The sequence below is a fragment of the Idiotropiscis lumnitzeri genome, chromosome 10 (assembly GCF_059441095.1).
Source record: "Idiotropiscis lumnitzeri isolate Australia: NSW breed Sydney's pygmy pipehorse chromosome 10, RoL_Ilum_1.0, whole genome shotgun sequence".
In the NCBI taxonomy this organism is placed as follows: domain Eukaryota; kingdom Metazoa; phylum Chordata; class Actinopteri; order Syngnathiformes; family Syngnathidae; genus Idiotropiscis; species Idiotropiscis lumnitzeri.
In genome coordinates this window covers 10,530,957-10,558,186 of record NC_142400.1, presented here as the reverse complement: position 1 = coordinate 10,558,186, position 27,230 = coordinate 10,530,957, and the positions used below count along the sequence as shown (strand labels likewise).

Genomic DNA, 27,230 nt, shown 5'->3' with positions numbered 1-27,230 from the left:
AACAAATAAGAACAATAGCAGCTTTATTAAGAACTCTGTCTACGGTACTGGCACAGGGAAGCCATATGAAAAAAAAAAAAAAGTGTAAATAAGAAACAGCCCCCCACGCAAAAGGCGGCATGGAGAAGCTAAATACTCTACCATCATTTCGAAGACATTCTACAAGAACCCGTACTGTGTGGAATGCAGCAAATCTTATCCTAATTTAAAAAAATGTGACACCTGCAAAATTCAGAGTGAAACAAAGATTTCTTGTAACACTCTCTAAATGATGTGTGTACTAATATCTTTCTCAGTCATGTAATCTTACTTGAGAGCAGGAGAAAATTGTACACTGACTGACATCCAGTATACAGTAGTGCAGAATGATCAAGTTAGTTTGTATGAAAATGCTGTTACTGGAAAAGGGGAAGTATGTTACTGTGCATACTTCCTTTCTGAGATGACATTGACTGGAAAATATGTGCCCCATTACGTGCTGAAGGGAAGTGATGGATTATCCTGAAACCTAATCAATTTGACCATGCGTCAATGTTAATTATTTTGTAATCAAGGAATACTGGAACATAATTGTAGTGAATCGGGTAAATAGGTCCTACCCCCTCCCTGGGCCATTACAGATGTGGCTTTAAATGACTATAGCTGTATTCGATGTAACACTTTACTTGTTAGCCACTAAACATTCATTCGACACATTCATATATTCTTCCTCAGTCAGAGATGCTGCAAAAATAGTTCCTCATACTGAATGTACTGAAAATGATCACACAACAATCAAATAAATGTGTCCTACAAACTATTAGTGGGATATTATTTATTTATTATTATTTACTTATTTGTTCGTTTATTTTTCCAAAAATAAAAGTTACTCTGAATTTGTATTTGTGGTGAAAAATTGCATCAGATGCTCTTGCATTCTGTGGGCCCAGGCGCCAAACATTCCTCACCTTTGCAGTACAGTTATGTCAATTGGAGGACTCCAAATAATACCATAATAACCCAAAGATAACATTGAGTTTTATATTTCACTGTGAATTGTTTTATCATCAGGTCACACAAATATGTTCCTTTACGATATCAGCATTAGCTGTTTTTCCTGTTAAAATCCATGACGTATCCTGCTGTGTACTTGTCAATTTTGGCAGAAAGTTTCTTTTAGAACAGGATGATAAAACTTGCATTGAAAAGACTATGATATATATACCAGGCATACTTAACCGCCTGTTGTTTTACAACACAATGCAGTATATCAGCTTTGTGTTTAATTAACCAGCCCCAGATTACACATTGAATCAGTCACTTAGAGTACATTGAAGCGAGATCCTTATTATTTCAGTATACTGTAATATTGTGACATTTTTGTTGGGTGGTGGAATGTTGGTGGTGTTGAAACAGCAACTAAAGAGGTCTGCTTGTGGCGATATTTGTCCAGTAGGTGGCAACGTCGAGCCGGAAGAGCTGTGACGTTTCCATAAATAGGTGGCTTTAGATCGATTAAATAGCTTCGTTTAGTTCTACTACTAGGCAACTAATCTGTTGGAAAAACATCCTATCGCCAATACATTTATATGTACGTTCAACAAATATATATGATCTTGTGATAGTTAAAATAGCAAAACGGTTGATCACCAGAAATCAATATTTATTGCTGTGGGGGGGCTTTGAACCTGATCCAAATTGAGCCAAATGGCGTCGATGTATTTTGAGTGAAATTAGGGTTACAACTTCTCTTCGATCGTGAAAAGTGTAGTCGAAGAAATCACCTCGACGGGAGGACGACTACGCAAGCTAGGAAGTTGGCTAACAATCCACTCTCTTCCCAACCCGGATTGCTGGCTGGGCCCCAATGCACTGCGGGTAATGTAGTGTTTACGCCACAGAGACGAAGCGTTTCACAGCGGCTAGGCAGGAGTCACAGTCTACGTCTAGGACTACCGCTACCACCATGCCCAGCTCGGGATGGCTTCCGGTAAGTGCAAAGTGTTTGGACTTTGGGGTTTTAGGAGTATTTGAAGTGGGTGAAAGTGTCCGTTGGTGGAATGTCCTGCTTGATATTTTTGCTTTGGTGGTAATTTGAGGGAAAGAAAAGAAGGCGGAGAAAGAAGGTGAGTCACCAGCGAGGAATGCAAGTGCTTTGTGTACACGGTTGCTTTGGAGGCAAGATAATAACCTAAATTGGCCGATGTGCTACGAGACAACACCGTGTCACGATTAAACATTCACAGGGCGACATTGTGTGCGCGCGCGCGCATGCAACTTGTTTTTCCTCTTGGGAACAACTGTAAACTAACGTAGTTAATATTTTTTATGAATAACTGCTGTTACTCGCATTTAACTAGGGTCCAGGGCGTCCACACACAACAAAGGGTGCACGCAGATATGTGGTATGTGGATATGGGGCGCTTTTTGTTTGTTGGATCAATAGTTGCAACTAAATTTGTTTGAATGTGGAGACTAATTCGATGGATCGGTATTGCATTTTGAGAACATGCTTCTCGCCGCCAGGCCTTGGGGTCACGGCTACCTGTTTTCTAGCCGGCGGTATGCTACAAGTCAGACGTGAGTTTATTTATTCGGACAACCCCCAACTCATTGCATTTTGCAGGAATTGTGGGTCAAATTGCAGATTATGAATAACTAATACGGAAACGATCGTAAATGGTGTGTGCGCGATGAATTTGAATCCTGTCAATACGAACAATTCGGTGGCTGAGACAGACATGTTGAGTCAAGCCATTTCTGTTCTCAACGCGTTCCTTGAATAATTAGCTGCGTAGCTTTTACTCTGAAAATCACAACAGGATGTTGTCGTTTTTTGTCTTTTCCGCCGACTTGACTGATCGTTGTCATTCACTTTAGCAGCATCTCGAGCCCACTTGGCGCGAGGACCTCTTGGGCTGAGAGACGCCGGTCGATACCGGAAGCATTTCTCCTCTACACACCTCCGTTTGACAGCCGGCGTTTAAGGGCCGTTTCAGTCACAGCTCGCTTTAAATCTGGTCATCCACGCAGGTAATTGTGTACCTTGTCGCGGAAATAAAGCGCTTAACTGTTTATTCAACCAGCCACGTCGTTGTGTTAGTAAAGTAGCACGCCATTAAGAGCTAATTAGGTGTTAGGGCCTGTGTCTCAAAGTGTCCAGTCTTTCATACATTGATTTATTCGTCTTTATCGGTTCAATTGTTGTATTTAAAAGACAAAGATAGATGTTGAATGTTATGTCGAGTTTGTCATTTGATTGAATTAGCGTGAATGTGTCATACGTTAAGTGTTGATGGTGTATGTTGTTGTTCTGTCTCTGGTTGGCTATGGCTGTTCTTAAACCTGTATATCGCCCACTGTTAGAGGAACTTTTGCTCTGGTTTAATGCTCCTCTGGCCTAATAGCTCCCAAAGTCAATTTACCCCTCAGAGAAAATGCCTATTGGAACTGAAGCGTTTTCCATCCACTTCCAATTGGATGTTCCTCGGTAATGGGCCGTTAAGAGGCAGCTATGATGGGTGAGCTGTCAGCCGGGCTTGATTGATTCGCACCGATAAGATTTAGCCGAGGTCTCTAATTAAAAAAAAGCTATATTTCTCTTCTTGATCGCCTCTCGGCTCAAAAGTGCTGGTCAAATGTCAATGATGTAAAGCTACCGTGGAACCTCCTATTTTTTTTTTTGTTAGACTGTTCCAAAAAATCGGACTAAAACCAAGTTGTTTGAAAACCGAAGTGATATTTTCCATTCGAAATAATATTAATGTAATTAATTCGTTCCAAACACACAAAACATTAACGATAGTACGTTTTATAGAGAAAAACTATTGCTTAAAAAAACAGATAACAAGGTGAAATAAATACAAATGCCTAATGAACAATATGAAGGAACACTAAACATCACTCTTAAGGCTTCTTTATATGTCCGCCTCCGATGTCCGTGCATACGTCACTGCGTTGTCACACGTCAGTTGCCTTCACACTCCCGCGCACCCATGCACTTTGTTTTGAAAATGTACTGCGGTTTTACTCCCAAGTCGGAGGGGATGTCGCTACGGCAAATTTGGCCCTCAAAACCTTCCACCTTCGCTGGCAGTCAACAATTCCAAGCCTACAGCTGCCATTTGGCCATCTTTATAAGAGCTGGAGCTGGCATCATATAGATGAATATATTTGCAAACCTCGTCACACAGTCGCTTGTCTACTTGGTCCATGTTTTCTTTGTTCGAAATGGCGGAACTTCCGAGAAACCTGATGTCGTCATTGCATAATGTGACATAACGGACCAATCAGGCGAGAGAATGCATGCGTCCACGTTCACGGAGCAATATTTTCTGACATGTGCGCGGCGTGTGTTGTAGAGATGTTGCAGACTTGCTGCACAGTAGAACACATCCGTCACATGTTACAATGCGACAAGGCTTTTACTTTTAATGGAGACTTAATGGCAAAGGGTTTGACCTTAAGAATTGCCTGGGCGTCTTACCCTCAGAGCTCTTCTATTGGTTGTTGATTGTGTCACGTCAAATGGTGAACGACTTGTGATAATTTCAAACACTTGTATATTGCCGGAAGACCAAGACTAGGAAACGTCTGAAACTGCTGTGATTACCAACTTACATTCTACAATCCAGATGACGGAGTCCGCTGTGACGCCAGTTAAACTTAAAAATGTCCTTCTGACTTTGAGTCAGTTTTTTTAGTCTGAGACAAATGTATAATAACCTCTTAATATTATTCTAACAAATAGTTAGGTGTGAGCCCAGCATTGATCACCGAACATTTTCGGCCACCAAATTGGACCGAAAAATTTAAATTACCATGGCAACCTAGCTCAGGTTGAAAAAGGATTTCAGAGTTATGACGACACAAGGAACAAACGCAACCGGTGAACGCTTGACTGGACAAATGGGCATGAATCTGGGGTTTGCCTCATGTTGCTAGCTTTGGCATGCCGAATCACAGCTGAATGAGCTTCCCATGCATGGGATGGAAATAGGTTTCTACAACACCTTCCGCTTTCCAGACTAAGGCACAGTACAGTAAGGTTTTTGAGTGTCTCTGTGAAACGTGTAGATCTTAAGGACCGGTTTATAAAGAAGAGAAAATGTCCTTCTTTCAAACCGTTCCCTGTAAAAGATGGCTTTTTTCACATTTTTGTTCTGCACTGCAGTTGCGTAGGAATGGAACTAACTTGCAAATGATGGCAACCAAGTTGACTCTTGAATTTTCTCCCTTCAGATAAGGTACCGGAGCTGTAACTTAACTCTTTCACACCAGTCAAAACGTCAGGTCTTCTGTTATAGTTCCCATGTACCAGTTCTGCTGGAGCTTTTTGTAAGATTTGCTTACTCTCACTCTCTGGCTAATGGTCCCTTTCTTGCTCTGTTCCACAGTTTTTTTTGTAAACATTTCAGGCCCATATAATGTAGAAATGCTGACAGGTGCCAACAGCTCAGAGTATATTGTAAGTCATGGATCCGTGGCACTAAAAGTGCTATGGTGTGATGCAGGTGGAGAAACACAAATGACGAAAAGTTGAACAAAGCACAAAGGAGTATTATTTTTTTTGGGCTCTGATGAATGTGGGCCGCTGGTCCCTGCGGTGCACATTTCTTTTCTGGGACGGACTGGGCAATGACGCTCACCTGACCCTGATAGGAAACAACATCCTCATCCATTCTTTTTTGTGAGGGCGGCTGACTAGTGACTGTAGTGGTCAGATATTGCCATATTTCCTGAGAGTGCAAGTAATGATTTTCCTTCACTGAGTTGGTAGCCTTTGTGCCCAAATCCTGAGCCGGGGAGTGTGAAGCAAACTGCTATTTAAGGATGGCATAGCCTAGCCAGCTGCTGCCATTTCCTCTCCCGTCGTAATTGAATTAACGCAAGCTAAGTGTAGTGGTGAGGGTGTGTGCTCTCCACAGATGGCTGGTTATACAGTCACCGCGTTAGGGATTGCTTTTGTCATATATGCTTTTGCATGCCCGATTGGCTTTTATCTGCTCGATGCATGTGTTTGTGGAGCAGGAGCTCAACAGAAGATGAAATGCTTTCTGGTGTGTGACAAGTACAATGTGTATGTAGGGAGCCTTGGATGTGGTTTATTTTATTGATAAAGAACATTTCCGCACTTTTACACATTTCTTTTCCCCTCCCTAATCTGGTGGCAAACTGTCAACCACAACCCAACTATAGGGTAAGATTATTATTATTATTATTATTATTATTACACAACAGTGATGGTAATTTGAGGAAAAGGGAAATAATATTCATGGACTGACAGAGAGTGAAGCGATGTTACTCCTTCGTCCTGACGATCACATTTGAATATCAATGTCAACAAAACCAGTTGTACTGTCATCCATAATTTGCGTGTGTCTATCATGCCAAAATGCCCCGCCAAGTCCCTTGCTAGCAGACATTCACAATGTGTTGCCACATGATAATAATTGACAATATAATTGCTGTTCTGGAAAAAGCTGAAGTGCTTTCACTTGAGAATATCTAAATATATCTAAATGTCATATATAATAATAATAATATCTATACTTTTCTATATTCTACACCCTAAACTGGTCGCCAGTCAATGACATGGCCCAATAAGAGATGGACAACCATGACTTTGGGCAACAGGCAAGGTAAACTCTGACCATTAGTCTTTATTGAAGGTAACATGCATGGTTTTAAAAAGCCAATGCAAGTGCTGTGAGAATCCACCAACTCAAAATATAGTGTCAAATACTCTTGTGCTCATGTGTGAGTTTAATAAAGAGGAGGATTTTCATCGAATCGTATTACGCAATTATATTGACAAGGGAAGTAGGCCACCAACATCCCATTTTCATGGTCGTGATCTGAAGCGTGCTGTTGTGTTTGCACATATAACATTTACACAACCTACAAGCTTTACACTGACATGTCATGCAAACAGAATATATGCGTACAAAGTGGCAGAAAGTACGTGTGTGTGTTAGGACCACACTGTCTGCCTCAGATCTGCGCCTACTTTTTTTTCTTACACCAAGATTAATATATTGCTCATTTAAGAATGTTTCATTGAGTCATTGTACCAAACTTAGCAGGAAGTTGATCTCTGACCTTGCCACACACACTACATTCCATGTTGGAGTGGCTCTCATCAGGTCGCAGGCTGCATTGTAGAACACTGTGGTGGAGGAGGGCCATTTTTGGCCCCAGAGCAGTCAGGCTCTTGAACAATAAGCCCACCGTGTCCCAACTGCTTTAGCATAGGGAGTATATTATTAGACAGTAGCTGGAATATTTTAACTGCAGCACTTTATGTATGTTAATATGTTTGTTGGTGTTTTGCTCGTTTATTTTATGCTGCTCCTGATAGCTTTTGAATTGCCCCTCGGGGACAAAGTGTTTTGAATTTAATATCAGTGAGCGGGTCTATTTTAAAACATTTTCACCACCCTGGGCTATAAGGCACACTTTTGTTAGTTTATTCTAATTGTCGCACATATTTATTTTTTCAATTTAGCGCTATTATTTTAGAGTCAGACCGGACATGAAATATCTTGCTTGCTTTGTTTGTCGTTCAACACACGGTGCTAGCTTCACTAGAATGTCGTGCAAAATAAAGTTGAGGATAAGTGATATCGTTTGATCTTACAGATTGGATCGGACACTGGTTCTAATAAAAAAAAACAGTCCAATACTGATCCAGTGGATCAGATCAGACCATCCCTAATTTTTGGAATATGAACTAGTACATACAAAAATGGGATTTAAAAAAACAAAATCCCATCCGGGCATCATACCCTGCAATGTCAACGTAGCACAAGTGCTCACATGCTCCTTCCAAGCGATGCACACGCTTTCAGGCCAAGCAGCCTTCTCCTCTTGGGCCAGTGGCGAGCTGCCATGGCGGGAGAATTTTTGCTCTGGGTTCATTTCCTTGTATCAAGGCACCACCTTTTGTTCACTTTAGCGGGCCGTCAACGCATACTAGCGTCATCACATCATCCTGTTTCACTGTGTTGTTTTGTTGACAAATGCAATTTTCACTGGGTGAATTTTCAGTGCGTCCCTAAGAAAATATGTATGCATACACTTGTGAATATCTGGAAAGATATTAACTTTTCTCCTCTTAAATAGATTGAAACAACTTCTTTACAGACACCAAAAATTATAAGACCTTATCCACGTTAACATATGAAAAGCTTCACTTCATGTTCTCTTGGCATCAGCGCCGTGAATAAATGATGCTTTTCCTCATTGGACTCTTTTGGTACAATGCAATTTCCAGCTTGTTCTGTAAATAAATGATTAATTGTATTGTTTACGTCTGTTTCCTGACCATTAACATTGTCCTCTTTTTCAATACGTACTTTATAGACAGTAAGTATGAAGAAATGACAGCCCTGTTTCCAGTTCCAGCTTTTTCCAATCGGAATATTAACATACAGATTGCACGATTGTTTTTAATATGTTGGTACTTTCCGAGGCGGCTCCTCATTCATTTTTCATCCTCACTCTCTGGCATACTTTTAATGTCTTCTGCTTCTCTTTATTAAGGGGGACGGAATGGGTGGAGCCGCACTTGTCACTCTGCTGGTAACCTGAGGGGGAAAAAAATCAATATTGCTGCTGAGGAACTCTGCCACCCCCACTCATGACTTTATGCTGTGTATGTTTAAACTTTTTTATTTTTTTTTATATTACATTCCTTCAATTAGTCATTCTTTCCTTATTTGTTGTAGAGCATCATAAAGCCTGCCTCCATCCTGAATTGTTTAACTGAATGTGTGTTCATGTTGTTTTTTAGGAACATTTGATTGGTGCGCCTCAAAATCTGTGATGGAAAATCGTGGTGAGTACCAAGATGAACCTTGAGGTTTTGTTAAGTGCTGTGTTAATGCTGCTGAAAAAAAGCTTTAGAGTCTCTCATTTTGCTATATATCCGCTGTGTTTATGAGGTCTGTCTAGCTTGTGGACACTTTAAGAGCCACTCAGGGACACAGCTACACATCTTCGGGGCCTCCGTCTGTGGGTCCATTTGTTCTCTTGCTCTACATTAGCCTAGTGTCAAGTGTGTGTGCTGCATAGCTGCAGGGCTGTGTCTTTTGAAGATCATTAGTCTATTACTTTGTTGTCTGTAGATAGAAACTCACATACACTGGGAAAAAATGGTAAATTTTATTTCGTCATGGTTGTATGAAATCAAATCATCGGGATCAGTTAGATTATTAAAATAGAATATATATCTGCCTTAGAAAATACATCTAAATCCAGATGATTCTATTTGTGCACCCACTTGGTAAAATAGGATTGAGTAGATTCAACATGTGGTGTTTTAGATGTAGCTGGATAAAAGGGTGAAGTACAGAAAATTAATTTATCTTAAATCACTAAACTTTCTAAAAAAGCTCAGAATTATTTTCATTATACAACATAAAGTAACATTGTCGCTGAACTGTGAAAGACAAGCATGTGCAATACTACCGGCTCAATAAAATGTAGGGCGCAACTAGCCATTATTACATTATAATTCATTAATTATTTTGTCAAATCTGATAAGAAATAATTATTTCCATTTGTTGAAGAAACAGGACATTATTTCAAATTGACACTACAGAAAATGCACAAACATAAATTCATGATTGAAGTTATCTGTTTGATCCGAAACAGCAATCAGAAAATCTGCGTACATGTTGATAATTTTATTTGGTTTCAACATGAAGATAATCAGGGACTACAGAAATCTGAGAATATTTACGTCGGACGACTTGGGCATTTTTAAACGAATAAGGTCTAAAAACGATAAATCGCGTCTCTAAATATTTCTCATTTAATTTGATAATGGATTAGTTGTTGAGTAATCGATACACCTGTAATAAAATGTTTGGTATGTGTTTTTTGTGAATAATTAATTCGCTAAAGCTTCTATTGTACCATGACATGCAAAAACAATCTGTCACTCACATAAATCCGTAAACGTCACTTTGTGTACAATATTTAAATGAAATTCTTGTTCTCCAATGCTATTTGCTTTGAGCTATATAAGTGTCTTCCACTTCCCACATAAGACCGGGTTACTAAAATTGGCAGTGATGAATATCTTCCTGCTGCCACTTCAAAGTAAAATCATGTATACAGTCCTTCTCGTGCAAGTTCTTTTGAAACAAATGACGCATAGCTTGAAAGAATGCATGCCTATGTGTGTGTACATGTACTTTACAACCAGAAACCTGCTTCAGTATGCCTGTTTGCTGAAGTCTGGCCCAGTCTGTTATCCAGGTCAGGCCAACAGGTTCTGGGCTCATGCGGATTGGCTCAGCTCTTTCTGGAAGCTGGCCCGGTGTGGAGGCTCTATGTGGGGCAGAGAAAGAAAAAAAAAAAAAGTAACACTGTTGAACACACACACTAGCTCTCACCATCTTTTAGAAACAGATGATATACAGCCAAACACTAAGAAAAAAAAAAAAACGCCATCCAGGTGCAATGACACAGCTCGGTGGTCATGATTCCTGCCAGGCAAACTTGGACAAAGTTTTCAGAAGACTCTCAAATCTCAGAGGGAATCGGACCACATTCTTGGGTCCACTACCCTCCACCCCCCTGTGTAGCAGTCTTGTCTTTGTGCAGTTCCTTTGGTAAACATTTCAAGTAAATTAAGCTAATTCCGTTAAGAACGGTCATGAGACAGTTTGAGATGTATGATAAACTCTGCTTGGCCGTAACGAGAGGGCTGAGCAGGTTGGTAAACAATCTGCTAGTTATAAACAACAGAATGCTAAATACAAGTTAAACAACATTATAAGTGGTCAACAAATTTATCTTTGATTTTATTTTAACCAGTTTCTCTGACACTTTGTCACAGGTGTGAACGTGTATGAATTCATTTCCGTCGACGGTGGTCTATTTTTTTTCAGCAGCATATCGTCTTATTTCTTTGTGTGGGCTTATACTTGCCAATTTCGCCAGACTAAAGAAGCACTGGCTCAAATGGGTTATGTAGGAGGGCTTAGCGTATCTTTTGTGGTTTCATGTTTGTCTCAACCATCGCCATACATACTGTCACACACACACACTGTTTAAAACATACCTCCGCTTTCCCAGGAATGGTTGGCATCTTTCACTCAGTACTGACCTGCGCTATGAGCCAATGAGGGAGGGTCGGTCGTGGAGAGGGAGTCCAGCTCCTGCAGGGAGGGCAGGACTTAAGGAGATTGAAAGAGGGAGGGGGTGAGGGGAAAGGAATTGAGGAAGGGTAGACAACAGGAACACTGAGAGGAAGAATAGAACTTGATCTTGGGGAGACTTGAGGACATTCAGTGAAGGGTGAAGAAGGCAGGTGCAGCCTCATGTTTGTCCAGATCCCACACATCTGAATTTAGGACAGGTAGAGGCCCCGCTGGGGGTAGATCATGGGACAGAGTCTCCGTGTAGAGAACACAGCTCAGGAACCACTACAACATAACAATGGCGGTGAGTTTCTGCACTTATTCCTTCTTCTTAGAGTATATTCTCTTATTTCCGGTCACAAATACATGACTTAACTTACCTTTTGGCGTTTATTTTTGTGCAGTTACTGCGAAGAGAGAGAACTCACGGTTGGTTATTAGTTTTTCAACAAGACCTGCGCAGTCTCTCTCTGTCTCGCTCTTTCTCCGCTTCTCAGCTTCCCCTTCACGTTACCACCACAAGGAATTTTAAATCACTGGGATCACGTGGAGGAATGTCAGCTGTGTTTTCATGTAGTTGTGTGCATGTGTTGCACACTTATTTTCTTCTGTTAAAGCATGACAATTATCCATTTGAAGTTAAGTCATGGGGAAAAAAATCTTTGAATGAGGCTGATGTCATTTTTTTTAATAGTTCAAATACATTATAGTTATTCCATTTCAAACTATTGAAAGCATCATAAATCTTGGTATGGTCAGGTTGTTAATGATTTATTTGGATGACTTCACTAATTTAATTTTCATTACAACCCTCTGTTGTTATATTTGTCTTCTTTGGGATCATATTGGTTTTAAGCTTCGGAACGATCAATAATTAAGTTAACTAGGTGTCATAATCTTCTCCACCAGTGTTATGGTGATTAATGCCATTTGGTTGTTATGTAATGATCCGGAAGGATTGGCGAGCACATTGTCTAAAAGCAGAGATTTTTTTTTTTCAAGCTGCAATCTAATGTGATCGCAGGCTCACCTGACCAAGGCTGTCATGACTCATGGAACCATGTGGTCAGAGGGAAATCGAACCTCCCTGGCGCATGTTTATGAACCCAGTAGGCGTGGCCTCCTGTCGTCGCACGCCCCCGTGTTTCCTGACTCCAGCGCCTTATCTCTGCAGCTTGTGATTACACAGCACGACAGCCAGAACTCCTGTTTAGTGTTGCACAGGCTTGTTATACACGGACAGGACATTGTTAATGTGTTAACAGACAGTGGAAATGAGCTTCAGTCAGTGAGTGAGTGTCACTGGATTGGACCTTGCAGAGCGGTGTGACTTGAGCTGTACAGTGTCCTGTGTTGTGGTTTTCGAGGGGAAGAGGTTGTCTTTGTTCTGTCACAGAATCAGGGTGGAGTGCCGTTTCCTCTCTGTGTTTCCAGGCTGCCCCCTTCACGCTTCTACTTTTTTTCCTGCTGTTTTCCCCTCTGTGCCCAGTCTCACGCTTGCTCAGGCGAGGCCTGATTTTTCTCACAAAATCATACATTTTGAGACCAACCTGTGACAAATAACTCGAGCTGTTCCGCCGCACTCTCGAATGGGAAATCAAATTTGGACTATTTTTTGTGTTTTAGCGGGATCGTTAAACGAGTAACAATTTAATCAGGCTGACGTGCTTGTCTTCAAAGGATTTGGTCAGTCATCTTTCTCTAATGGATGCCTACTTCATGGACTGAGCAATCGTCACCTCTGCAGTGACGTGGTGTGTGCTGGACTGGCACAGCCTGCTTTTATCTTGCTTCACTGACTTCAGCTGAGCCACAGTAACTGCAGTCGGCCATGTGACAAACATTTGGAGCGCAGGCCAACTGCAGAGAATTATTGGGGTATTACGGCAGCTGGTCCGAATCCTCTGCACTGTACAATGGAAATATAAGCTGGAGTTCCACGGAGTGGACGCGTCCCTTAAACATCGACCACCTGTGATTAGATTCAACGATTTCCTGCATCTCGCCCTCTGGCATTTTCTCCAGTAGTGATTCAGCTGTTTGGATACATCCAATCATTAGAATTTGGGATCTATTGTTTCCCATGGCATGCTGTTTTAAAACCCGCCACCATGGCAGCTGGACACTCAGCAGCCACTTTCCAGGTAGAAGTCTCTTACTTTTTCTAAATAAGAATGTCTTTGTGTTTTAAATTAAAACGCATCAACGCTTTTTGGGATCCAGAAAGATTTGGCGACTTTTATTTTAAATCTCTTTTTGCAAATTTCTACTTTATGGCCCCTATTTGACTCACCGCAGCTTAAATCTCCATCGGCACAATTTAATTAGATTTAACCGATCACTAACTTGTATGCCGTGTCACTATTTCTTATAGGGATATAACGATATCCAAATGTCACGATCGGATATTATCACAATATAAATGTCACAATAAGATAATTATTACGATATATAAAAAATATATATATACAGTACATATTGTATATAATTTTCTATTCTATTAATAAAACAATGAAAGACAAGATTGTGTTTTTGTACACAGTAACAGCAGTGACAAAGAAATAGGCGTGGGCAGTCCTTTTAATGTCAGGTATTCCTATCGGCTCAGCGTCACCGAACTATCATTGTCTATGTGGTTCACAATTTTGTGTTAGGCTGAAGCCAGTGAAAAGTAATGTTTTTTTTTGACAGAAATGTGCTGCATTTAATATCGCAACATGACGGCGATGACGATATTGTGGCCATTTTGATATCGTGATATCACCGTTAAAATTACTCCCTAATTTAATTTAGCTGGTCACCTGAAGTTTACAAATGTTCGGAAGTGGGTGGCGTTGAAATGAGTGTCTAGTCAACAACTGGTCAGGCAGACTCATCATGCTCGCTTCATTGTAATGTTTGCAGGCACAGTTATATACGCTATTTTTTTTTTAAACGCTAACATTATATTTTCTGCTTACTTTTCCTTAGCTTTGAATGCTGCGGCATTATAACATTGCCTTATTGGCAACTGACTGTGGCCATCATATATAAGAAGTGACCACAGGAAACCGGCGGTCTCCTCCATTGTCATCGTTCTGACTCAGCTTCAGTGCTCGGTGATTTTTCATAATATCCAGTGGTACTGTTTTTAATTGGGAAAACTATATCAAATCCAGTTAACAGAGCTGAGCTGCTGGCGTGCAGTGGAAAATCGCCGTTTAAATACTGAGCACTGTAATCCACATCAGCATTTCAAGATTTGCATTGTTGGAATCGATTAAGACTGTAAGGCATTAGTGCCGCCAAGACGTCCTGTATGTGTGCATGGGACTGGATTAAGCATCTTGTTGTTTTACAGGCCTTAAGTATGCTTGTCAATCACCTTTTCAGAGTATGTCATCATGATTATTGACCAAGTTAATGTTCATCTGCTCCGTCTTAAATTATGATGCATGCATGCTGACATAATCCATGTGTGTAATTTATTTCTCTATTGGGGCAGTGAGGGCTGGAAGACTGATAAGGTACTAGTCTCCGCCACACCAAGGAATGTTTGTGAACTCTAGCTGAACGTCACAATCAGTCCTCTCTTGTTCACTGGATATGTGGAGTGTCCATGAGCTCTCAGCATCACACTGCCAAAGCACACTCAGTCCTCGAGACCACTGAGCTAAAGATAATAACTGTCTTTAGTCAGAATACTGTTTGTACTGGGTAGATAACCTTGGTTGAAATTTCCAGATAATTGCAAATTCTTCTGCAGATTTATTGTCCTCCAGTTGCATGTTTTGTGTATTCAAGCCTTGTGAACGTTTATTAATTACCTCTGTAATGTATTAAACGTTACGATTGCCTTGTACCTGTGGCGGATCTCTATCCAACATCAATTATTGACAATGTACTGCACAAATATGCGCATGTGTTCACCTCTCAATAATTTCATAACTTTTTTCCTGAATCTTAGTTTAGCAATTTTGGTTTCTCTTCCAGTTCTGGTTCCTGTTTTATTTTTCCATATCTTGTTCACTTATACTATCAAGAGACATTTGATGAAACTGTCTTATCTTGTTATTCTTCAATATGAAGCGTTTGTTCTCCAACAGGATAGTAGTCTTTAATTTTTCAAAATGTAATAAAAAGAAGGCTCTCCTGGTGCTTAAATTTGTGGATTTGTTAAAGCGCTCGCTCCATAAGCATAATCTTTCATTATTGAGATGAGAAAGAAAATACAGTGCAACCTCTGAGGTTATGCACCATCTGCTCCAAAATGATCAACCTTTGGTGCTAACTTTTGTTATTTATTCTCTTCTGACATTCTCACAACGCTCATTGTTGAGGCTGTTCCTTTGGAATTAGTGATGCAAAACGCATGCAGTTAATCCTATGTCCCTGAACCCAGATTTGAGGAGGTGTAATGAAGTCTTTTAAACAATTTTTGGAAATCTCATGTGATGTGCCCATGATAGCAGCCAGTCGTTTCCGATCACTGTTGTAAAAAAGCCTCCCCAAAAAGCAAAACCGTCTCAGAAGTATTGCTTTGCTTGCTGGGGTTTGTTGACGCCTGGCCCTCGTGCAAGTATGTTAGTTTAACAAGGCGTCAACTTTTTTTCTGATAATTCAGAAGTAAAACTTCACATTGTATCACTTGGATAACATTTGACCGTTGTTTCAAAGATGAACTCAACCACATTGGCTGTGTTTATTAGGTTGCCAGATTACACTCAACTTATATACAAAAGGAACTTTGTTTTGGTTTTCAGTATGGCAAAATTGTCTGCCTTGTTGTTGAGTTGTCCTCTGACTGCTAACTTCTGTCACATTATTGCTTTTATTTCAGATGATGAAAGTGAGCAGCACCACAGCACGATGGTGGGAGAGACGAGCAGCACGGGAGACAGCACCCCTCCCCCAAAACGCAAGGGCAAGTTCTCTAGTCTTGGCAAGATCTTCAAGCCATGGAAGTGGCGTAAGAAGAAAAGCAGCGAGAAATTCAAGGAAGCTTCAGAAGGTTTGTGGTTTTAATTGATGTCCAGTCCACCATCCCTCCTACTCACTTAGCGTTTTTAAAACCCACAATGCATGTTTCAACTTACCGAGATTGCGGGTCAGGTTTTACGACGGCAATAAGTATTCGTGTGATCCCATTTTATGTTATTCCAAACTTGCATTTTTGAATATGCAACTACTAAATGAATACCATAACGATGTGTATAATGTGCTGCCATATATCTTTGTCGATATGGCAGAACTGGAGAGAAGGATGTCGACGAGGCGTACCCGGCAAGAACTTATAGATCAGGGAGTGCTGAAAGAAGTTCCAGACAACGGTACAAGTTCTCTGATTCATCCGATCTTTGCACAGCAGTGTCTGTATCTACTGTATCTAGTGGAGCACTGCTGAGGCTGTAACACCCACACAGTCGACAAAATGAAGTCATGAGTACATAATGGCAGGAACACCGTATTCTCATCCAGCGGGAGTCTGAGACATATTTTTCGAAAATGTCAAATGTCCTTTCACCTTGCTTGCTGCCTTGTTTTTAAAAGTAGCGTAATATCTGTTTTAATATGGCCCTCTAGAGCTGAGAAAGTGGAACAAATGGTGCCCTGCAGCGAAGTGGCTTTGAAAGGGGCATGTGCAATCATAATGCAGGCCCCGCTGTTCTGCGGAAGCCCATTTATTAAACCTACAGCTGCTCCTTCATCACTCCAACCCACGCTCACACATACTCATGTCTACTGTACATGGCTCGGCTTTTATGACTTGGCGAAAGGATCGGAACCAATGATTCTTTTCACGACTGAATACTAATCTATTTCATTTCAATACCAGGATATTTAACCCTTGATCCCTGAATTTAAATAACGGTCTGTTCACAACAGATTTGTGACAATAATTGAATGTGTAAGTTACGGATTGGTTTTTGACTAATTTACTTGATTGTGTACAACAGAGGTCTCTAACCATTCTGAAACTGAGAGGTACTTTTTGGGTATGGATTAATGTGAAGGGCTACCAGACAGGCTGGGGGGAAAAAAGTCCACCAACTCGGTTGGGTCGACCACCAAAAATTGCTCCAAACAAAAATGCATTCCTTGAAACATGTTTTTAGCCATTAAAAAAAAAAACGTGTTGCCACCTGAAACGAATGTTTGGCCACGTTTGTGTTTCCGCCAGGACATTTGTTGCTGACTGACGATTACTCGAGTAATTGATGGAATAATTGATAAAATAATCGATGTTAAGTTTCGCTTGTGACAGTGCCAGTTTTAGAAACGCTTCTGAAATAGCACATTTACTTAAACTATATTTATATGTGGCACCATGTTAGTGTCCCCTGGTTTGTAACTTCCCATCGTTGATTGTTGGTTGTTCAATGGGGTGTGTTATGTTGCAACCAAATAGTGTACACCATTTTAATGACTTAAGCATCAAACAATTCCACACTATCAACCAAATTACTGACTTAACTAATTTAGCGCCCACCCATGTTATATTTTCCCCGACAATCAAATGAAGGAAAGACTGACCTTTGGTCCTTCTTTAGATGCAGATGGAGCAGCACAAGGCCTGAAGCAGCCCTTTGTGAAGAATGGCCACACTCTGCCTGTGAGTGGAGGAGGAGGAGTCAGTGCTGGAAGGAGCAACCAGGGCAGAGTGCCCTCCGATTCAGAATTTAGGATAAACCCTACTTGGCTGGCCCATTCAGACGACCATAGGGGCCGATCACCGCCAGATGCAGAACGCAGAAGAGTTTCGAGCTCCAGGGGTTCCGGCCCTCCGGACGAAGGGCAGAGAGGAAGCGGTGTGATAGGGCCCCGTGGACATGGGGAGACAGAGTGGAAGCCTCACACGTCGTGGCATGGACAGATTCATAATCAGATGGATGAAGGCAGAAGTGGAGGCCAGTTTCACCCTGAAGATGGACAGAGAAGGCCTGGGCTACAGAAAGCCCCCTCAGAGGATGGCAGGAGGAGTCGACCGGCTGATGTAGATTGGAAGCCTACACTCCCCCGACATACATCAGCTGAAGAGGGAAGGGCCCGTAGAGGTGAGTAACTTTGGCACCATCCCGTTATCAGATATTTTTCCTGGAAAAGGATGTAGAAGTTTTACACAATGACATCATGTATACGATTTAAAGGTTTATAGCTTGCTTTGCTGGCGCTGTCCTCTCAGATAGAAAGAGGCTCCTGACGGCTCCCTGGAGTCCTGCTCCATCTTCTTATTCAGGAACATTGGGGAATAGCTCGTGCTCTCATATCCTCTCCTAATTAATGCGGCACAATCACTATACTCTTCGTTGCCCTTTAATGCTAACGCTGTGCAGGCTTTTAACTCTGTGATAAGTGGGTAAGAGACAGTTAATTGATTTTAAGCAATATTGCACTTTGTGGAACAGTGATTTTAAAAGCTCCTTTTCAAACAGGTTGTCGTTCAGCTGACAAATTTCTATTCTGTTGTTTTTCGTATGTACTCCAGAGTCAATCAAGAAGATCCTCATATCAATTTAGTGTATTACAACGAAGGTTTTTAGTAAATTGGTATTACGCTGCATCCAAATACTGAGAGACTGAGTTAATGGGAAAATGAACCAGTGCCAGTTGACTCTTACTCTAATCTTCATTTACAGATGCTTAAACTCACAACTGCAGAGGCTGGTCTATAAATAAATACCGTTATCAGTAATTTTAAAGTTACAGCTTTGAATTATGATGTGGAATCTGCACGAGAATGCGGGATGACACGAGTATGTTTGGGGCTGGCTGAGCGTTGGGCTAGTGTGTGGTAATTGCAGCCACCTATGCCGTTTATCATCGCTGCTGATCCTGAGATAATGCAACTCTAAATCAAGTGCTATCTTAATACATGCTTGGAGTGGTGAAACAGCAGCAAATGGCTCACTGCTGTGTTCATGTTAAGATTCGAAAAAGATTTCAAAATGAGATTCGAGAATGGGGTGTTAGTTTTCCTGCATTCAGTGTAAAAATGTAAATTAAATAATTTCTATCACATACACACAGCCTATTGCCTTTCTTTTTTATCAGAAGACGAATGCACGTTCCAGACAGTGTGCATCCGGCATAAGAACTTAATAAATGTGGTAAATTAGTATACAATTGGATTTAAAGGGTAATGTTGAAATACGAAAATGTGTTATATTCCATCTAAGATGGTGTCTTGTTTTCATAGAGTCAGACAGCCATTTTGTCCCTGACCCTGAAGCACTGAAGGACACCCTTCGTGAACCTCTGCCGCCTAAACAGTCCGTCATGCCTCCAAAATGGTTGATAAGCTCTACGCCTGAACCCGGCTGCGAGGGGCCATCTCGCACCCCATCGAACCACTCCTCGACCCAGTACCCACCACACTCTGCCTCTTTGAATACTGCACCGAAGCCTACAAGGAACATCTCCTCTGTGGGTGCGACCGCACAACAGTCTTCATCTGCAGCCTCGTCGTCCGCCACTCAGGGCACCAAGCAGCCACCTCTGCCTCCGCCCAAGCCGGTAAACAGGGGCAACCCCGGCATGCTGGGTAAGGACTGCTCAGTTGTGCTTTCACAAATTCCTAAAGATCATGACTTGATCAGGTTTATTTCAATATGTTAGTGTTAGTGTGCTGCTATGCACAGTTTAAATGGGATAAAAACCAGTTGGTTGTTCTTTATGTAGTGGAAATTTATTTTTTGGACATCTGTATTGATAACCAAGCAAAAAAAAAAAGTTTTATTTTTATCCGACTACCTGATTATTCTTTAAAATTTTCAGTAGGCTATTTGAATATCAAAATATATGAGAGCTGCAGCCCCACTACTGATGCACTCCAGAAAGGTAGTCCTCACACATGCTCAGTGGATGATACAATATAATACAATTCAATTTTATTTATATAGTGCATTTCACAAACGGATGAATATCAAAAAGCCAATGACTTTATGCCATGGCATGGCACTTTACGGCACCGGGTCGTAATATTTGTCAGGATATGCCAGCTCGTTGAAGCATGTGCTGTCAAATTTAAAACCAATTTTCAATCTGCCTTCTGTAAAAAAAAAAATAAGTGGTGCGCCCTCAGTTGTAATCTTTCTTGGGTGAACATAACGCCATGAAGGTTTTCCAGTCAGATTTTAAGACGACGCGTAGCACAGAGTCAGTCGCCGTGAGAAGTTTTTAATAACATCCTCCTGGCTAATGACACTAAAGACTGTGTGTCTTGTCTTGTCCGATTTTACTGGACCTTTCGATAAGGTATACCACAGTATTCTGTTGGCTCATTTGCAGCCCCTGGTGGGCATTAGTGGTAGCGCTCTAGAGCGATTTAGATTGTGTTTGGCAGATCTAACTTTTTGTGTCAGGCTTGTTTGCCCCGAGTCCCGGTCTGCGCAACTGTCGTATGGTGTTCCACAGGGTACATTTTTAGGTCCCCTTCTGTTTTCATTATATTTGCTGCCCCTAGATTGCATCTTGAGAAAACATGGTATTTCTTTCCACTGCTATACTGCTATTGTCGCTGCAACGGTTGTCAGGATTTCACTCATTTTTTAACAAAATAGAGACTCTTGTGTTGTGAGTGTGAGCCTCAGCTCACAAGGCTTCAGTTCAGTGGCTGTTGTTTTTCTGCAAGTTTGTTTCTTATGGGATTGTTTGATAATTCCCACTGGAGTGTGGCTGTCTAATTTGATTCATTGTTATAAATCTTGGTACTGCGCGTGTGTGTGTATGGGCGATGCGTCTGGTATGATGTGCTTTTGTGAGACATTTTTTCTGACACTACCGGTCCCGGATGCACAGTACTCATTTGGTTTCATGGACAAGTAGAAAAAAATCTCGCACACTTCCTAAACATTCTGAGAGAATATTAAAATGTTTGGAATTTGTATTCCAGGTGCTGTTAGTATTACTGAGAATTTACTGCCATTTTTTCATTAAATTAACAATGTCTAAACATCCTTTGGCAATCTGTATAGAAACCCAGCAGTCTTTAAAACACCCGCTGAAGGCCTCCATCTCCTCCTTGTTAGTCTCCGCCCTACAGGGTGGAGAACACGCACAGCTTCCGCTCTACTGGTCCTGCTGGAAGCGGGAGTGCGAGTATGATGTCTATCTGTCCCTGCCTGTCTACCTGTGCCGGCGGGCTGGAGGCCTGCGCTCAGGTAAAAAGGATGCGCTCTGGTATCTGTAAGAAGGGTGCCCATTGTCTGAACTCCCCTTGCCTCTTCAGAGTCTGCATTCTTCACCATATGGCGTCTTTTCTAGCTGTCCACATATTTTCTTCCTAATGTCTGTTTTTCCTGATGGAACTTGTTTGCGTCGCCTTCATTGTGCGATACATAGGTTGCATGCCCATATTGAGCAGACAATGTGTGTGCTGTTTGCTTCATATATATAAGAGGCAAATGCTGTAATAGTTGAGCGTATTAGTTTGGTACTATCCTTTGGCATGTGAATGAGAGTGAGCCTTGAGCAGGTCTGTGGCCTGCCTGCAATGCATCAATGGAATTTTAAGGATGTAATCCGCTCAACTCTGCTGCTCGAATGGGATGGATATGAATGAATGGACAATAAAGACTGTAGCAGAATGGTTGATTCAAGATCTTATCTAGCTCTCGCATGCGTATGATCTGCCAACACTCACCACGGCTCTGACTTAACAAACATGACTTCAAGGCCTTTCTACACATTTTGTAGTAATAAAATAATATATTATAGGAAAATGCTGCATGTCACTCATGAGTGCATCTGAGCTGCTTGTCCACAAGGTTTTTGTCACTGACAAGACACCAAATTTGGCTGTGTTGAGCATGCAGGCTTTTTTTTGTCGTCTTCGTCTCTGTGACCTGGGGCACATGTTGAACACTAGCGTGTTGGATCAATGTGTGCATCCATGTTGACACAGTAATGAGATGTCATTCTATGTTAGTATTCATGCATAGTCAGACATGTAATTCCAGTTGCTAATTTGTATTCTGTCAAACTGGATGCCTCCAATGTTTACAGCGGAAGAAGCATGTGCTTTCGGTCCACATTTGCAGTCGCATAAAACAAAGGCTGGGACAATCACTGCATGGCCCAAGGCGTTTTTATGTTTTGTTTCACGATTCAATGTTAATAACTGTGCCTCTTTCCTCAGGAGACCTCACCCAAGCTGCCGCGGGTACCAGTCTTGTCCCAGCGAAGCCCTCCCCGCCAATGCCTCCAAAGAGAACCACCCCAGTCACTAAACGCAACACTGATGACTCCTCTGCTTCAAGCCATCCCCTCACGCCCTCGCCACTTTCTCTCGAGGACCACAGCTCTGTGAGCTTTCAGCTGCCTCCTCCTCCCCCATCCCCTCCGCTTCCATCACACATACCTCCATCTCCACCCCGACAACAAATACTCCCCCACCACCTTCATCATCAGCACTCATACCCGCACCCACTGCCCCAACCTATACCAATCTTGTTTGATCCCCCAAGTCCTGTAAGTGAGTCACCCCAACGCCCAGCTCCTGTCCCACTGCACATCATGATCCAGCGAGCTCTGTCCAGTCCTGGTCCTATTCACCCCAACCCAGATGGGTCACAACGTGCTCACACATTGCTCTTTGAAACACCTCCAGACTACCACGCAGATCGAGGTCGCCCCCTTCCTGTCAGCATCCAGCCACTTAAAATGTGAGTTCTACTATGTACTGAGCCAGGGGTGTCAAACTCATTTTTGTGGACGGGCCACATCGTAGTTGTGGTTTCCCTCAGAGGGCCGGTATGACTGTGAACCCATATAAATTGATTGGAAAGCCAGTTTTGAAATCAGAAGCTAGTAAGTAATTGTTCAACAATTTTTCAATTTATTTTAAAAGGGGAGGATTGGTAACAAATAAATGGCAATATCTCATATCTCAGTGTTGTTAAAATTGAAGAAAATATGCTAGAAACAGAAAGTTGGTGCAGATGATTTGCCCTTTGCGGGCCACATAAAATGAGGTTGTGGGCCAGATCTGGCCCCCGCGCCTTGAGTTTGACACCTATGTACTAAGCCCTAAAAAGGAGCTAGAGAGGATCTTTCTTTTCTTCATTATATTTATGTTGCTTGAAAATACTGTTTGTATGAAACTGGTGAAAACAGCATAACATTGTGAATGTAATGAATAGGAATTCAATCCTTGTTTCTAAGGTTGGAAACTTCATGGTAAAGTTCTTTCACACTTTTCTGCTAGATCTGAAGATGACTACTCCGAAGAGGAGGAGGATGAAGATGATGACGATGACGAGGAAGAGGAGGAATACGACGGGGAGATACCTCAGCCTAAGCTGGAGCCACGGAGTCGCCGCGGCTTGGTTGTCGATGCTGGAGTTTGTGTCATCCCTGGTGGGGAAAATAGTGAGGAGGAGGAGGAGGAAGATTATGAGGATGAAGAGCATGGCATTCACGGAGAAGATAGTGACTCGGATGGTCCTGTGCCTTTTAAAGAGGAAGAATCGGATGAGGAGGAAGAGCCACTGAGTAAGTATATATATATAGTGGAAGAGCATTTAATTTTCTTGCCTGTCACTATCGGTTCTTGCACAGATAAAAATTTTGATTTGTTGCAAATGAATAATATTTTTGGGAGTAATTAAGTGAAATTGGATGATCTCCCACCAAGTGATCTCTTAAATAATCTTAAATAGTCTTAAATGATTATCCTACTTGTCTGTTATCCAGGTGCCCTGGCCAGCAAAGTGAAGAGGAAAGACACCCTGGCTCTAAAGCTGAGCAGTCGTCCCTCTGCACCTGACAGGGACAGACTTGCACAGGAGAGAAGCAGCCGAGATGACCAGCTACCAGGACAGAGTAGCCTCACCTGGCAAAGTCGAGAGCAATGGGAGGCCATTCGCACGCAGATTGGCACTGCGCTTACAAGGTAAAAAGCAACTGCTTTTATGGAATTCTAAATGACGTGTGTTTCTAATTCATAATGAAATGCATGGATAAGGTCTCAAGTCTTGTGTAGTATTTATGTCTTGAACTACAAAGCGATGAAGTTGTTTAAAAATAGACCTCCCCGCTTTTCTTCCCATCAGACGTCTTAGCCAGAGACCCACTGCTGAAGAGCTTGAGCAAAGAAACATCCTTCAACGTTAGTACCAACTTCTCTTCCTGTGCGAGTATTACTAACTTAAAATAACCATGCTACAACTCAGCGCTACAATCTACAAATCAAATATGATGATTTATAATGACATTTTGTCACTCCCATTTCAATTAGTTTCTACTTATAGCCAAAACCACATTTTCAGTCATTGTCCAAGCTGACATTTACAGTCTGTCATCTAAGTTTTTGTTCATTTCATGTATTGATATCAAAATATTTGCATACTCCTAAAGATTGCTCAATAACATTTTTACATACAGTATCAGTGGGGGACAAGGAAGTTTGGAAGCTCAATAACTGAATGCAGTCTAATTTTGTGAGCTGTTTTTCATCTCCTTTGTCTGCACATCAAACCAGTGTCTAAATAAAGCCCTTTTGTCGTTTTATTCCCTGTCTTGTTACAGCCAAAAACCCAGCTGACAGACAAGCGGAGGTTAGAGAGATTAAGCGAAGACTGACCCGAAAGGTGAGCGCCTGATGTATTCTACTGACATGTCTAGTCGTATTTTTGCTGCATATTGAACAAGAACTCACCGAAATCCTATTTCTTGTAGCTGAGTCAAAGACCCACAGTTGCAGAACTACAGGCCAGAAAAATTTTGCGATTCCACGAATATGTGGAAGTCACAGATGCCCAAGACTACGACCGCAGGGCAGACAAACCGTGGACCAAACTGACACCTGCCGATAAGGTATTAACCCGGAGTATCAACTAGAGGAAACTCTTAGTGAATGCACAAATCTCTTATCGTCTCTGTCTCTTCTTACTGTGCAATGTGATCAAGTATTTATTATCCGTGTTATTTTTTCTAGGCAGCCATCCGGAAAGAGCTTAATGATTATAAAAGCACTGAAATGGAGGTTCACGAAGAGAGCAGAATCTACACAAGGTATACTTTCATCTTAAAATGGCTGTGAAGTGAAAAGATTTTCCAAATTTGACACTCCAAGCGAGATGCATAAAACTATATATACCCTGCTACTAGATGCAAAGTCATCTCAGTATCTTTCTTATGCCAACACATTCCTAATAGGTCAAAAATATACGCTTTCAATGGTTGGAATATACCGTACCGGGTCATCACGGAGCATTTTCATGCCTCAATGACAAGTTCTAAAATGGCCATGCTGAAGTCCCAGTCCATGTTGGAATTTTTTTTTTCCTCTCCCACTCTATTTGGTCTTCCGCCTTTTTTTCCCATGATGCGTGCGCATTTATAGCTGACAAGGTGCTCAAGTTCTTAAATTGTTCGGGAGGAGCCACTCACGCCGGGCTTGACCCGTTTTAGCTACTCCTCAAAAAAAATCAGGCATACTCAAATAGTGAAATACTGTTCAGCGCAAGAGCACTACAAGTCATTGCCACATAATTCTCAGACTTTACCCCTGTTTTCAGCAATCATCTTCAAACACATTTCCGGATATACTTGACAGGGTATTAAATCAAAGAGATGCATGTAAATACAACCTTTGAACCTGTTTACACCTGATGTCCGTTTCCTTTTAGGTATCACCGGCCTTAGCATCCACACTCTTCAGCTGGTGGAAGAAGCACTTAAAGTCTCTGTGGCAAGCAGCTGCTGACTATGCAGACAGATCGGCCCTTTCTCATTTCCTGAATGTACTGTACAATTTATCAGGGACAGCCTGGAACTGGCTCGAGATAAGAATGCTTCTCGCTTCCCCTCCATCACCCTCACAGAATTGTTCTCAGTGAACAGGTGGCGGGAGAAGATGCAGTATTTATCCCAGACAACAGGGGGAACCACGTGCCAACCAAATGGAGACATTTGCAGAGGACCAACAGTGCAGGGCTTCTAACCCCCTCTGCTGTAATGTGGTGTCCTCAGGGACCTGGATCTAGTTAATACCTTTAATGCGGCCTCATTCTGTGTTGCCTTTTTCTTTACTGTATATGGAAACGCTAACTCATTCATCTTGTTAATGTGAGAACATAAAGTAATAATAGCTAACAAAAATGGTAATTTCTAGTACTCCACACAATAATTGGGACACGTGGCTCTAGTGCCAGTGGACTGGAGGATGAAGACTGGCATATTCTGTTTTAGGATTGGACATCTCTGGGATATTGTGTGTGTTTTTATATTAACTGTACAGATTGCTATTATAATATCTTAGAATGAATCTCAGATCTAATTACAAAATGTGTAATGCACAAGATATTTTATATCATGATTTTGATCACATGAGTAGTGAGAGCTTTTTGTTTTAGAGATTTCTTTGGCTTGCCTGTATTTAAAGTTGTGTTGTGAGGTGGCTCTTTAGATATAGAAGAGAACGTGCAGGTCAAGATGCTGAAGGTGAATTTGTGTGCCAATGTACCCAATGCCTAGGAAAAATATAAATAGGATATTGGTATTCATATCAACCATTTCTGAAATCAGCATGAGCCAACAAGAATCCCAGTGTCATTGGATCTGGAACATCTCTCTTCAGTTATACTTTTTTTTATGAGTTTTGTACTACCCTTTAGTCACACATGCAATGCATATCTGTAGCCATTTTATATAAGGTCATGCTGGTGTTGTCGACCAAATATACAATGCAAGTTCTGTGATAGATCAGGGGTTATCCAAAAAAAAAAAAATCTGAAGATGTATGAACGGTCAACAGGGGATCATTTTTGGCTGGAACTTTTTATCTGCGATTTTTATTTTGTAGTATCGTCTGGCCAGTAGCTGACAGGGTTCTCTATTCTGTGTACAGGTGCATTATAGGTTTCACTGATGCTTGTGTATATCTTGTCTTCCTTTCATTTGAAAAGAAATTTTAAATAAAGTATTATAGGTTGCTATTTTTTAAGCACAGAATCTTAGTTTATAATTAAATGCTACAAGAATGGGAATGAATATGTACCCTCTCTGTAAAGTTAAGTTCATTTTTAATTGAATGTGAAGATGTACGGACTGATAGTAGTTTTTCTTTTAATTGTACATAGTGACTTCTGGATCTAATTAAAAATCTTACAGCTTGAA

General features: G+C 41.4%; 1 protein-coding gene across 9 annotated transcripts; it reads left to right on the top strand.

Annotated features, from left to right (window-relative positions):
• The first annotated feature begins 1,473 nt into the window (after positions 1 to 1,473).
• phactr4b (phosphatase and actin regulator 4b) lies at positions 1,474 to 27,230 on the top strand. 9 transcript variants are annotated; one of them, XM_088307170.1, is made up of 16 exons: positions 1,474 to 1,969; positions 8,524 to 8,635; positions 8,774 to 8,818; positions 15,952 to 16,122; positions 16,361 to 16,441; positions 17,663 to 18,166; positions 19,309 to 19,653; positions 21,140 to 21,271; positions 22,249 to 22,774; positions 23,317 to 23,603; positions 23,805 to 24,003; positions 24,164 to 24,219; positions 24,639 to 24,700; positions 24,789 to 24,926; positions 25,048 to 25,124; positions 25,742 to 27,230. In XM_088307170.1, exons 3-16 carry the CDS (start codon positions 8,806 to 8,808, stop codon positions 25,755 to 25,757), a joined length of 2,607 nt encoding a protein of 868 aa, XP_088163296.1. In that variant the 5' UTR covers positions 1,474 to 1,969; positions 8,524 to 8,635; positions 8,774 to 8,805; the 3' UTR covers positions 25,758 to 27,230. The 9 variants fall into 9 exon arrangements, with proteins under 9 accessions (XP_088163296.1, XP_088163297.1, XP_088163293.1 ...); XM_088307171.1 differs by having other exon boundaries at positions 1,964 to 2,105; positions 8,774 to 8,815; XM_088307167.1 differs by having other exon boundaries at positions 1,964 to 2,105.

Bases quoted from the DNA above. Each gene is read 5' to 3' on its own strand.
- phactr4b (XM_088307164.1), top strand. From the start codon at position 11,376: ATGGGACAGAGTCTCCGTGTAGAGAACACAGCTCAGGAACCACTACAA. The intron at 23,604-23,804 runs GTAAGTATATAT...TCTGTTATCCAG, and splicing joins TGAGGAGGAAGAGCCACTGA to GTGCCCTGGCCAGCAAAGTG. The intron at 24,004-24,163 runs GTAAAAAGCAAC...TCTTCCCATCAG, and splicing joins ATTGGCACTGCGCTTACAAG to ACGTCTTAGCCAGAGACCCA.